The following is an 11,340-nucleotide window of genomic DNA, read 5'->3' on the forward strand; positions in this document are numbered from 1 at the left end:
GTGTATGGTTGCCTTGATACATCTCAGTCCCTAAATATCTGCCTCTTCAGTGGGAAGAATGGGAAGTGGAGAAAGATACTTCTGTTGCTTCGGATGGAAGCCTCAGTGGCTGGCCTCTGCTGGGGCCACTTTTCTCCTGGAAGACAAGAGCTTTAAACAGACTCTGGAATTCCTAACAGCGCCTTCCAAACGTCTCTGCTGTCACAATTGTTCCCTAGGTAGAGGGCTGAGTTCCTGGTGAGTCCTACTCCTCTGGCTCCCCAGACACCACGAAGCCAATCTTTTGTAGAGTTCCGTCCTCACCGAGGAGGCAGAGTTCATCCTCCTCAGTGCTCTCAAGGGCAGGCAGAATGTCCTGAGATTTGGCTAATGGGAAGTAGACAGGCAAGCCCTTGGAGAAACTTCAACATCAGGATAATTCTTCAGCTCTCTAGACAACCATGATGCCTCGTTTGAAGGTACTCCTAGAACTGAAACTCTCATGTTTGGGGCTCCCTTTCACTGCATGCAATTACTCTGTTTTCCTGGGGGCTAGGCTCTCTTCTGTCCTTTTCACTGCCCTCAGTTGTTGGGTATACAACCTTCACCTGATGTGCATAGCATATGATTGTCAATCTTAATTGTTATCTTGACTGGATTTACAATGATGTAAGAGAGACAGGTACACTTCATAGGCACACCTTTGAGAATGGTTCTTGAGAGCATTAACTGTGGAGAGAAGTCTGACTTCCCTCTGGGTATTGCCATCTGTGGGCCCGGGACTTGTGTTGGATAAATGGGGAACAGGAGAGAGGCGGCTGAGTGTAGCTTCCTGACTTGCTCTGGTGAGGCTGCCACACTCTACTTCTTCCCCTCCCCACTCCCCCTTGATGGACTGACACCTTTGAACCCATGAACTCAACAGCCTTTCCCTTCCCTTAAGTTGTCTCTTTGGGTCACAGAGATGCAGAAATCAACAGAGTTTGGGAGTGTTCTCTTGCACAGTGTATAGGAATGAATAGGAATATATAGAATGAATAGGAATGGTCACATTAGCTCCCAGAGTCCTGACAACTTAAACAGTGGCTCACATCGAGTTTCTGGAACAGGTAGCCCAGTCTTATTTTTGCCTGAGCTTTTGTCCCTAGAAGGCAGTAGTTTTTGTGATTCTTTATTGCATCTTACTTAGTATGTCCATATCCTATATATTAATTCACTGGATGGGACCCCCCCCCAGGAATTTATTGCAAGTAGCCTCCTTTGAACCTAATAAATACACATACAAGTACACGTGAGAACTTTTACAAATACATTTAGAATTAGAACAGTAATTCTCAGGCCTTGCCACTCCAGAGGATCACCCAATGAACGTTCCCCAAACCTTGATTTCTATGTGCCAACTAGGGATTGCTTTTCCTAGTCAACATTTTCAAAAGCGTCCAGGTAATTTTTGATATGAAGCCAGGTTGTATAACCAGTCGTCTAACTATTAAGAAAATTCAGAGGCTGACATAGAATGTTTGGGGGCTAGAAATGTTGCTCAGTGGTCCAGTTGCATACCCAGAGCCCGGGGTTCCAACTGCAACATGGCCAGGGAATGGATTCCTTTGCTTTACTTCCTGTTTTGGAAGACCATCTAGGCAATACATAAGAACCAGTTTTGAGGTTTACCGAGTAGGTCTTAATTCCATCATGGCTTTTAACTTTAGACACATCACTTAGTTTTAAGCGCTTCAGTTTCTTGGTCTGTAAAAAGGGAGGCATTAGGGTTACGACGAGCCTTTACGCAGGCAGCACTGACACAGTTCTTGTGCTGTGGAACACAATGTTGGCTGCTTATGTGATGTATACAAGAGCGCCACTAGATTGGTCCAGGTGCAGAGGTCTACTGCAAACACACCTTCTCCTTTTGGCTCTTGGGAAACCAGGAGACTCGCTAGTGCGTTCAAGGGGCACCATAGCGACACAGGCTTTAGACAAGCGCTGGTCCTGCGGTGAGATGGACGCAGCCACGCCCACCAGGGGGCGCCCGAGCGGCCTGAGCTCTTGCGCCAACCGCGCAGCGCCCACGCGCGTGCTCGCAGGCACGCGGAAGCTCCGCCTCCGCTGCCGCCGCGGCCTTCAGTGCGCTCTCCCGAGCTAGACTTCTGTTTTCCCGCTGCCTCGTCCCAGGCTCACTCGGTCGCAGCCCCAGCATCTGCGCCGCGGCGGTCCTCGCTCCGTGGGCCGCGGACGCCCCGGCCCAATGCTGCGCTGGCTGATCGGAGGAGGCCGCGAGCCGCAGGGCCTGGCCGAGGTAATCCGCGCGGGCCCGGGGGCGGGGCCTGGGCGGGCCTAGGGTGGGCCGGGGGCGGGGCCTGAGGCGAGTGCAGGAAGCGGCTGCTCAGGGCCGCCTTGCTTCTGTTCAGAAAGTGGGACTTAACTACTTACCAGCAGGAGTGACTGCCACTCTTGATTTAAAGTGTTCTCAGCCTCGACTGGCCCTTGCTTAAGGAACGTGAATTTAACTAGTTGCTTTCCGAGAAGCTAAGTGAGGAAATGATTTCTGTGTGTTTAGTATGTGTATGGTCTCATTGTCACATTGAGAAAATAATTTTGTCACCTTAAAAATGTTGAAATCTAAAATTATTTCATGTGCCACACAAAACAATTTGTGTTACATTTTCCTTCTCTTAAGAAGCATTTTACAGATAGGATTATTGCAAATTTGGCAGTTTTAACTTCCTTGTAGCTTTGACATTGACATGGTGATTTTTTTTTTTAAATCACCTATTTTATATAGTTTTGAAGTCCCTTGGGTTATGGAAGAATTGTAGATTATTGAATGGACATGTAACATATCTATGAGTATCTGCTTATTTAGTTAGTATAGTATTTTTATTAACCAGTTCTGTCATACCTGGTAAACTCTCACTTGTGGGAAGCAGTTTCCATAATTGAGTGACAGCTAGAAGGGATACCAGATAAATTCCAAAACCATCACCACGGGATGGACTTTCCCAAAAAGCATTAATGTGTGCTGGCTCTTACATTTTTTTTTTTTTTTCACGCAAAAGTACTTCAGTTGTGTAACTGCCTTGGATATGTATGTACACTATAAGAACCGGCAATTTTCCCCAGTGTATGAGAGAACATGACATGATTTACAGTCAGCCTTCCAGTCTCAGTGCTTCTCAGTCCTGGGGTAATCTTGTCCCCAGAGGATATTACAGTGCCTACTGTTGGCCCAGGGTAGGTGTGATGGGGGAGTGTGTGGAGAAGAAGGGTGCCGCTGAATATTCGAACACCCAGGAGAGGCCTCAGGAACAGAGACTTAATGTAGTCCAAACTGTCGCTTGTTAGACTTAAGAAACCTTGGTTAGGGCTGGTGAGATGGCTCAGCGGGTAAGAGCACTGACTGCTCTTCTGAAGGTCCTGAGTTTGGATCCTCACATGGTGGCTCACGACCACCCATAATAAGATCTGACGCCCTCTATTGGTGTGTCTGAATCCAGCTACAGTGGGTTACGCTAGAGCGAGCAGTGGCAGAGCGAGCGGGGGCCGGGAGCAAGCAGAGGTCCTGAGTTCAATTCCCAGCAGCCACATGATGGCTCACGGCCATCTGTACAGCTACAGTGTACTCATACACATAAAATAAATAAATAAATCTTTAAAAAAACCAAAAAGTAACCTTGGTTAAGAACAAAGCTTCTTATGGTGAAATTGTACTGAGTTTCCCTCCAGAAACAGAGTCAGTTAAGACTTACCCGCAGAGTTAAGTTACACTACGCGGTGTGTGTCGTTAGCGCAGTCTGCTGTGCTGCGCTCCAGAGGACTCTGCGTGCTGGAACTGTCTCATCATCAGTCTTGTCGCCCAGAGGTGGACACATGAGTCTGCTTTCATTACTACATTTAATCATTAAAGCAGGCATCTGAGTGCTTGCAGTGGGTGCTCTTGTCTGTATTTGATTCTTTTAGTCTGCACCTTTGTTTCTAACAAAGTGTGCGCGCGCGTGTGTGTGTGTGTGTGTGTGTGTGTGTGTGTGTGTACACGTGCGTGCACATGTTCTTATGTATAGGAGTGCACGTGTTTGCATGTTTGAGAGTATGCATCTGCGTGTTTGCATATGACTGAAAGTATTATGTTTGCACGTGTGTAAGTGTGCATGTATGTGTGAGAGAGAGTATGTGTACATTTGTGAATGTGCCCATATGTTTGCATGCTAGTATAAATATGTATGTGTGTGTACTCTTTGAGTGCATGTGTGCATGTGTATGTATGTATGTATGTATGTATGTGCAAGCATGTGTATGTGTGAAAGAGAGAATGTACATGATAACTTGTAGGGGTCAGTTCCTTTCCTTCCATCATGAGGGCCTCTGGATAGAACTCAGGTCATTAGGGCTTAGTGACAAATGCCTTTACTTGCTAAGCTACCTCCTTGGTCTCTAACAAATTTTGATTGAGAAATTCCCCTAAAATAATTGAGTTGATTGACCCAGTAGTTTTAAAGTCAGATTTACTGAGATGCATCAAAATAAAGTTTACTGTTTACAAGTTTATTGTGGTTTGAAAACACTAAAGGTTTTGGTAAGAGAAATATTTCCATGTAGAACTGGTAAATTATCCATCTGATATTGTAGGAACTGATAATACATTAGCATTAGAACATAATATCCCGTGGCTTCTAAAATCTTTTGTTCTTGTGTGGATACTGTGCAGTTAAAAATAATTTTATGTTTTTTGTGTGCATGTGTGTGTTCTCATTATAAGAAAGCTGCTTTGCAGACAATAGGAGAGGACCAAGGTCAGAACCCGTATACTGAACTGCTGGTGCTGAAGGCTCATCGTGACATTGTCCGCTTCCTGGTGCGGCTGGATGACTTCAGGTAAGGGACTTACTCTGTCGAGTGGTCACTGCTTCTAAAGACGATTTAGAGCATTTTATGTTTAAAACAACTTCAAGCTTAATTTATCTTTTGTAAAAAAAATTCAGAATTCTGAAACACAACCTATTGAAAGTTGTAGCATTTACTATTAAATTGGAATGGATTTTGAACCCTGATGGTAATATGTTTAAATTCTTTAAAATCCAGTGTCACCTTGTCCTGTCTGGTGACTTGACGATTACATTTGTTTGCTTTTTTTTCTTTGGTGTTTCGGAAAAAATTGTCATGAGGTAGCATGCATGCAAGCAGGAACAAAGGAGGTCAGGTCTGAGGGCCGAGGGCATAGCTTACCCCTAGGCGGGTTAGCTGTAGTCACAGCACTAATGGACAGAGGCCCTGAGTGGGGACTCTGTTGTTATTGTTTTATCACCCATCATTCGTAGGACTTAGCACGTGGCCTGTGTTACGTGGTGGGTGCTCCTCAACTTATGTACACGAGGTGGAGCCCACCTGACATGGCTCTGCTGTCCCTGCCAGTTCCTTGGCTCACTCTGCTGCATTTTTTTCTTTCGAGCTCATGAGTGACGACAGCTGTGTTGACTTTTTAAGTCTCCAGCTCTTGATGTCTGTTGACTGGGGTGTTCTTGGCTTTTTATTTATGTATAGTTTATTTCTGACCCACGTGAAGCCAGGACATATTCCCAAGATAGACAGAGTTCTTCACAGTATCCCCCCTCATTTCAAACACCCATGCCTCCAAATCATCCTCTCTTCTGACCAGCTAGCTACAAGTCCCAATTGCTTCCTTGGGTTTGGAAATTGACTGGAAGAACTCCACAAAGCCTTCTACTAGAGGTTATGCTTGTATCGTAAACTAGACATCAGGATCTTCTGGATAGGTGTACATAGAGGGAGGTTGAGAGTCCCACCTGCAGAATATGCACCTCCTCAGGACTTGATGCCTTCGAATGCATTGTATGCATCACCAATATGGGAGCCAGCTGGAACTTTGGGCTTGCAGTTTTGAAGTGGGGTATCACTGTGTAGCCATGTTTGTGCAGTGAGTAACAGTCACAAGGCTTCCAGTCCTTCCCTTGGAGGTTGGAAGGTCGGTGTGTCTGATGTCCTGTGGTATCACGGAGACAGAGTCTTCTCATGGCTTGTCTTCAGCATAGCCCACCCCCTTTTCCCATCATTTAAGAGCCTACACTGAGCCATCCATTAACAGGGGTATCGAGGACATTTGTATCACCAGGGAACTGTCCGGGGTTCAGAGGTACCCTTCTAGGAACTAAGGGCCAAGAGCAACAAATCCTTACACACTGTGTCTCCACGTTGCCTCTTCTGTATGTTACTAGCCAGATTGCACTGTTTTTTCATTGTGCTGGAAGACAACCGAGTCGCAGCATGTAAGTGCAACTCTTACACATAAACTTGAGGCCTTTGGTTAACATTTGTTCTCACTAAATCCTTTCAAGTTTAATATTTATCTTTTTAGATGACCGTTTCAGTGGGAGGTAGCATTTCTGCAAAGGTAGGATTTTTGGGGTAGCTGAAGGTTTCATGTGTCATATTTAATCCTAGTATATTGTGTTAAAGTTAAAAACATCCAGATAATACCTTATAGCCAGGTAATAATTATAGAATCATTACATAAGGATTCTAAAATCATTTTGTTTGCAAGGTTATATAATACATATAAAGAATACTCTCAGGATCTAGACTTCAAGTTTTATACAGATTATTAGGATTCTACATTCATGCTGTCTGTCCTTTATGATATGTCCTCCGAGTTATTATTACATAGCTAGGAGAGTTGGGAAACAGGGCTGAGGCATATTGTAATGATCAGTGGTCGAGTGCTGCCAGACAGTACACTTCTCCACAGCGACACTCATGAACACTCACTACTTAATGACAGGAACAAGCTGTAGCGGGGAGTATTGGAGATTTGTTGCTAAAGCATCACCCAGACTTTATGGTTTGAAGCTCAACAACTGCTACATACTTAGTTTTAGCTTTTTATTCCATTGGGTGGCAGTTTTGACTTGACTCGCCTGGTGGAGTCTTTTCATTTGGGATTTGAATCAGGTTTCACATATGTGCCTGCCTTTGGACTGGGTGAGGTGAGATTGGGGGCAGGGTGGCAGCCTTCTCCTTCCACGTGCTTTCATGTAGTGATGTGCAGTTGTGATACCGTGGGACAAATCCCAGAGCATGACACTTGGATATCTCCGCTTGTGTCATGTGAGAGAGGCCCACCAGGCACCTTTCCATGTGTGCACAGCTAGGTCCTGCTGTATGTAGTGACTGTAAGAGTAGGGGTAATTTATGGCCATGCTTGCTGTGCATCACAGTGAATTTCAGTGCCCACCGTGGATGAAGAGCCTGCTGTTCCTTGTTAGCATACAGCAGTGATAGACCCTCACAAATGATTTTTGAATTCTTTCTAATCAAGTCATCATTGTATCAAGATGTACATGTAGTTAAAAAGAAAGCTCAGGCACAGACCTGTAGAACGTTGGATTTTTATGTTCTTTAAATGAATTTAATTCTGTAATAAAGTCATTCCCCAAAATAAAGATTTAACAAATATATGGAAAACCTGTTAATTATAATACTAGGAAGACAATTACATCTCAGTGCTTTACTGTTAAAGTTGATGCCCTCCCTCCCTAGAACTAGAGATTGAACCCAGGGTTTTGAGCATTCCAGACAAGCCTTGTACCAGCTGAGCTATCTGCCCAGCCCTCAAAATGTGTTTTCAAAAACTAATAAATAATGTTTGCCCGCATTGATGGGATGCCTTCATTTTTAATAGTTCTAGAATTATCTTTGTTATCTTAGCACATTAGTAATGCATTCTTAAATTCCAGACAATACCTACCCAGTTTTTAAGCAAATTTTGTATGTTCTACTTTTTATTTCTTTATTTGTAGTGTTTGTAGGCATTCCATTCTGGTTGGTCAGCTATTGTAATCCAGGCTTCACGCTTCACATCTTTAGATAATATCATCTGATTGAAAATTTTGCAGAAGGATTTTCTTGTTTTCTTGGTGGCTCAGCTAAAATCAGTGAGTGGAAAATTTTCTCGATTGGTTTTTGAAGATACCAAATAAATCCTGTATATAACCTAACAGACGGCTGCCTTTTCTTCTCCTCTTTGGTACTTTTTGAACATGAAGTGAGGGTCATATCGATTGGGAGATCAGTGAAGAAGGCTAAGCCTCAGCAAGAGTCTTCCAGAACATGGGCTGAGCTACAGTTGCATTCACTGCTCCAGCCTTGACACATTAAACTAAACCGAGTCCATAGCACAATCTCAGACTAGCTTGTTCTGTTGCTCATTGACCAGTCCTTGCTTCTCCAGGAAACAGACAAGGTTATATAGGATGGTGATCATGACTGGAAGAGAATCAGATGACCCATGAAGCACCAGACTGCAGAGAAAGGCACTTGCAGGGGGCTGGGGAAGCTGACTTTTTAAGACACTATTGTTTGACAGCTCCCGAGAATGAAAAGCATGCTCTGCCTTTAAGAAGGTATTTTTAAGCTAAGAATATTCCTTCTCATTTACTACGTTCAGAGTATAGGGATCAACCATCAGAATGGCTTCAGAGAGCCAGGGAAAGTGTTATGTGCCTGTAATTCTAGCTATAGAGAGGTCGAGGCAGGGGGAATCACAAGTTTGAAGCGAGCCCGGACTGTAGTCTAAGCTTTAGGCTCTAGGATAACACCGTCTCAGAAAAATAATTTTAAAATTGTACTGGAAAGCATTGATAGCGTAGTAAAATTAAAGAGGCAGACTGTCTTAGTTCTAGGGTTCCCCTAGAAACACTACAATAGTGTTAAGTGTGTGCATCATTAGTGACAATTAAGGACAAAGCAGGATAGGACAGGTGAGCTGGATGCTGGTGAGACCTGGTTCCTGCCAGCCCTTTGGGCAGTTCTGGAGTAAGGATTGCCTGTTGGATATATTCTCTAGATGGAGGCAGCTAAGATTTGCATCCTGTCCCTTGATGGTCTTTTGCTGAGAGTCATCCATGCAGAGCAGGCCCCTAATTCTAACATCTTGCTTGGCACTCAGAAACTTGGAACTAGTCAGGTTTGAGTTTGAAATGGGCCTGAAGTCCATAGTTGGAGATATTTGGGCAACACATTCCCCAGAGCTAGACAGTTGGTCCCCTCTTGAAGTCTTGAGGTTATGTTTTGCACCTGATCTACTTCCAATATTGTATGTTAGGTAGCTTAACTTGTAAATTGCATAAGCACATTCATGTGGCCTTTGGCAGCTTTTTAAGAAGCTATACATGGTAAAAGCTGTAAGCAGAACCCGTTTTAACACAACTTTCAGTAGCCAAACAATTATTAACAGATTTTGTAGCAAGGTTTTAAAGCTTATGTCTTCTAGTCTGGCATTCTGACTTACTGTAGTAGATTTTCCTAAAACCTATTAATGCCAATAAAAATAACCCAGCCTTGTTCTAGCCCAGGATTCTCAAATGACTTGTAGATTTGCTTTTGTTGTTCTGGGATGTACTTTGAGTGACTCAAGTCATGGCGATGTCACTGGCGATGTGATGTCACTGGCGTGTGTTTTCTCACCCCCTTCCTGTCCTTTTCTTGCTGTAGCTTGTCTTTTGACTGCATTTGAGAAGTGTGGCTACTTCCTCAGCTAACTAAGTTTTCAGAAAGGACACGAGCGGGCTAGTTGTAGCTGCTTGGTGCAGTAGCATCATTAATTTTGAGGATAAATACAGAATTGGTATAATCACATTTCAGCTTTAAATTCTACCTTTTAGCAATAAAGTTGTATCATCTCTAGGAAAAACACTCACCCTCAGATAAAAAACACTTACTTATTTGAAAATTATTGCCTCCATATCTTTAAACTAGACTTCACAGACCCACCTGACAGTTTGAGTGTGAAGAAGGAAGTAGCTGCCTTGAGCTGCAGCATTGCACACACGTCTGAGTCCACGTGTTCATAATGATCTTAAAAAGAATTCACTGCTTAGTTCATAATGCTAAATAACATAGTTAGGAAAATTTATAAAGGCTCAAAATCAAGACCTATATTACTTTTCTTATTTAAACTATCTTAGGGCTCAGTATCTAATAATTTGGAGGGAAGCTCTTTGTAATAAGAGAATTCAAGCTAGGAAGAACAGTAGAATTGGAATATCACAATTTTGTAACCTCTGATGTGTAGGGGATGGAAAGAAAGCTTTTTCTGTACCTGTCACAGGCTAAACTGATAAACAAGAGAAACAGACGTGTATTGTGTGCATTGTGTCTACACATCAGAGCTCCCAGTGGTGAATAAACATAGAACACATAGAACACGGATTGAAACTCTCTCTCTCTCTCTCTCTCTCTCTCTCTCTCTCTCTCTCTTTCCTGAGACAGGGTTTCTCTGTGTAGCCTTGGCTGTCCTGGAACTCACTCTGTAGACCAGGCTGGCCTCGAACTCAGAAATCCGCCTGCCTCTGCCTCCCAAGTGCTGGGACTAAAGGCGTGTGCCACCACTGCCCGGCTGGATTGAAACTCTTGAAACTCGTGCTACTGGAGCATTGTGTGTGGTGGTAGTGGGCATGAGAGAACCTTTTATGTATATGGCTGGCATGTATGTCTGTGCACTACTTGCATGCTGGACACCACAGAGGCCAGAAGAGGCCATCAGATCCCCTGGAATTGAATTATGACAATTGTGAGCTACTCTGGGTAGGTGTTGGGAATCGAAACTTGGTCCTCTGCAAGAGCAGTGAGTGTTCTCAACTGCTCAGCCATTTCTTCAACACCCCTAATGCAGCATCTTAATGAGAGAACAGCAAGTTCTGAATGTAGTGACTCACAGTGCTGAGGACTTGGGCTTATTGAGCATCACAAGGAGAGAACATCAGGGGTAGCACTGGCAAGGCAAAGCAGTGGACTTGAGTTTCTTGTGCTGATTCCTGAGAAGAGACACTGTGGGGGAGCTAATGGCCGGGTAGAGGTAGTGAGTAAAGTCTGCATGTGCGGGGTTTTCAATGCCAGCTCATCCCCAGTTGTAAGGTTTAACTCTGCTGAGGGATGGTCTGTGCTGTTTTCAGAGGGATGGATGGATGTGGGTAGATGCTTGTATCTTTCTTGTTTTTTTTTTTTTTTCCAATTACCCTCTGCTATGAATAATTATGTTAGGTTGGAGATTATATACTATGGGCCTCCTGAAAAGAAATACTTTAATGATTATTGATGATTGTTACATCGTGTACAAAAGGACTAGCTTGTTTTTGAAAACATACATAGTTTTCAGTCATATTTCATGATGGACTCTACAGATTGTATATGAGGGGAACCTTCATAAAAAGTCCAACTGGAATCTAGTGACATCTTTAGATTTAGATGTCTGTCAGTCTACTGAAAATATGAGCTAGAGGTTCATGTTAAATGATAACAGGAATGTAACCAGCAAAATGCAGACTCTTTTTTTTTTTTTTTTTTTTTTTTTTT

General features: G+C 43.5%; 1 protein-coding gene across 6 annotated transcripts in view; it reads left to right on the plus strand.

Moving 5' to 3' along the window:
* The first annotated feature begins 244 nt into the window (after positions 1-244).
* Wdr41 (WD repeat domain 41) overlaps positions 245-11,340 on the plus strand; it is a 56,277-nt gene continuing 45,181 nt past the window's right edge. For 3 of the 6 annotated variants that reach the window (XM_031360584.1, XM_031360586.1, XM_031360589.1), the window contains exons 1-2: positions 2,052-2,275; positions 4,733-4,848. In XM_031360584.1, the coding sequence (XP_031216444.1) occupies positions 2,225-2,275; positions 4,733-4,848 (167 nt within the window). In that variant the 5' untranslated portion in view covers positions 2,052-2,224. Of the gene's footprint in view, positions 459-2,051; positions 2,276-4,732; positions 4,849-11,340 lie in introns of those variants that run through there. The other 3 variants (XM_031360588.1, XM_031360587.1, XM_031360585.1) reach the window with 3 other exon arrangements.

Source organism: Mastomys coucha, unplaced genomic scaffold (assembly GCF_008632895.1).
Source record: "Mastomys coucha isolate ucsf_1 unplaced genomic scaffold, UCSF_Mcou_1 pScaffold8, whole genome shotgun sequence".
In the NCBI taxonomy this organism is placed as follows: domain Eukaryota; kingdom Metazoa; phylum Chordata; class Mammalia; order Rodentia; family Muridae; genus Mastomys; species Mastomys coucha.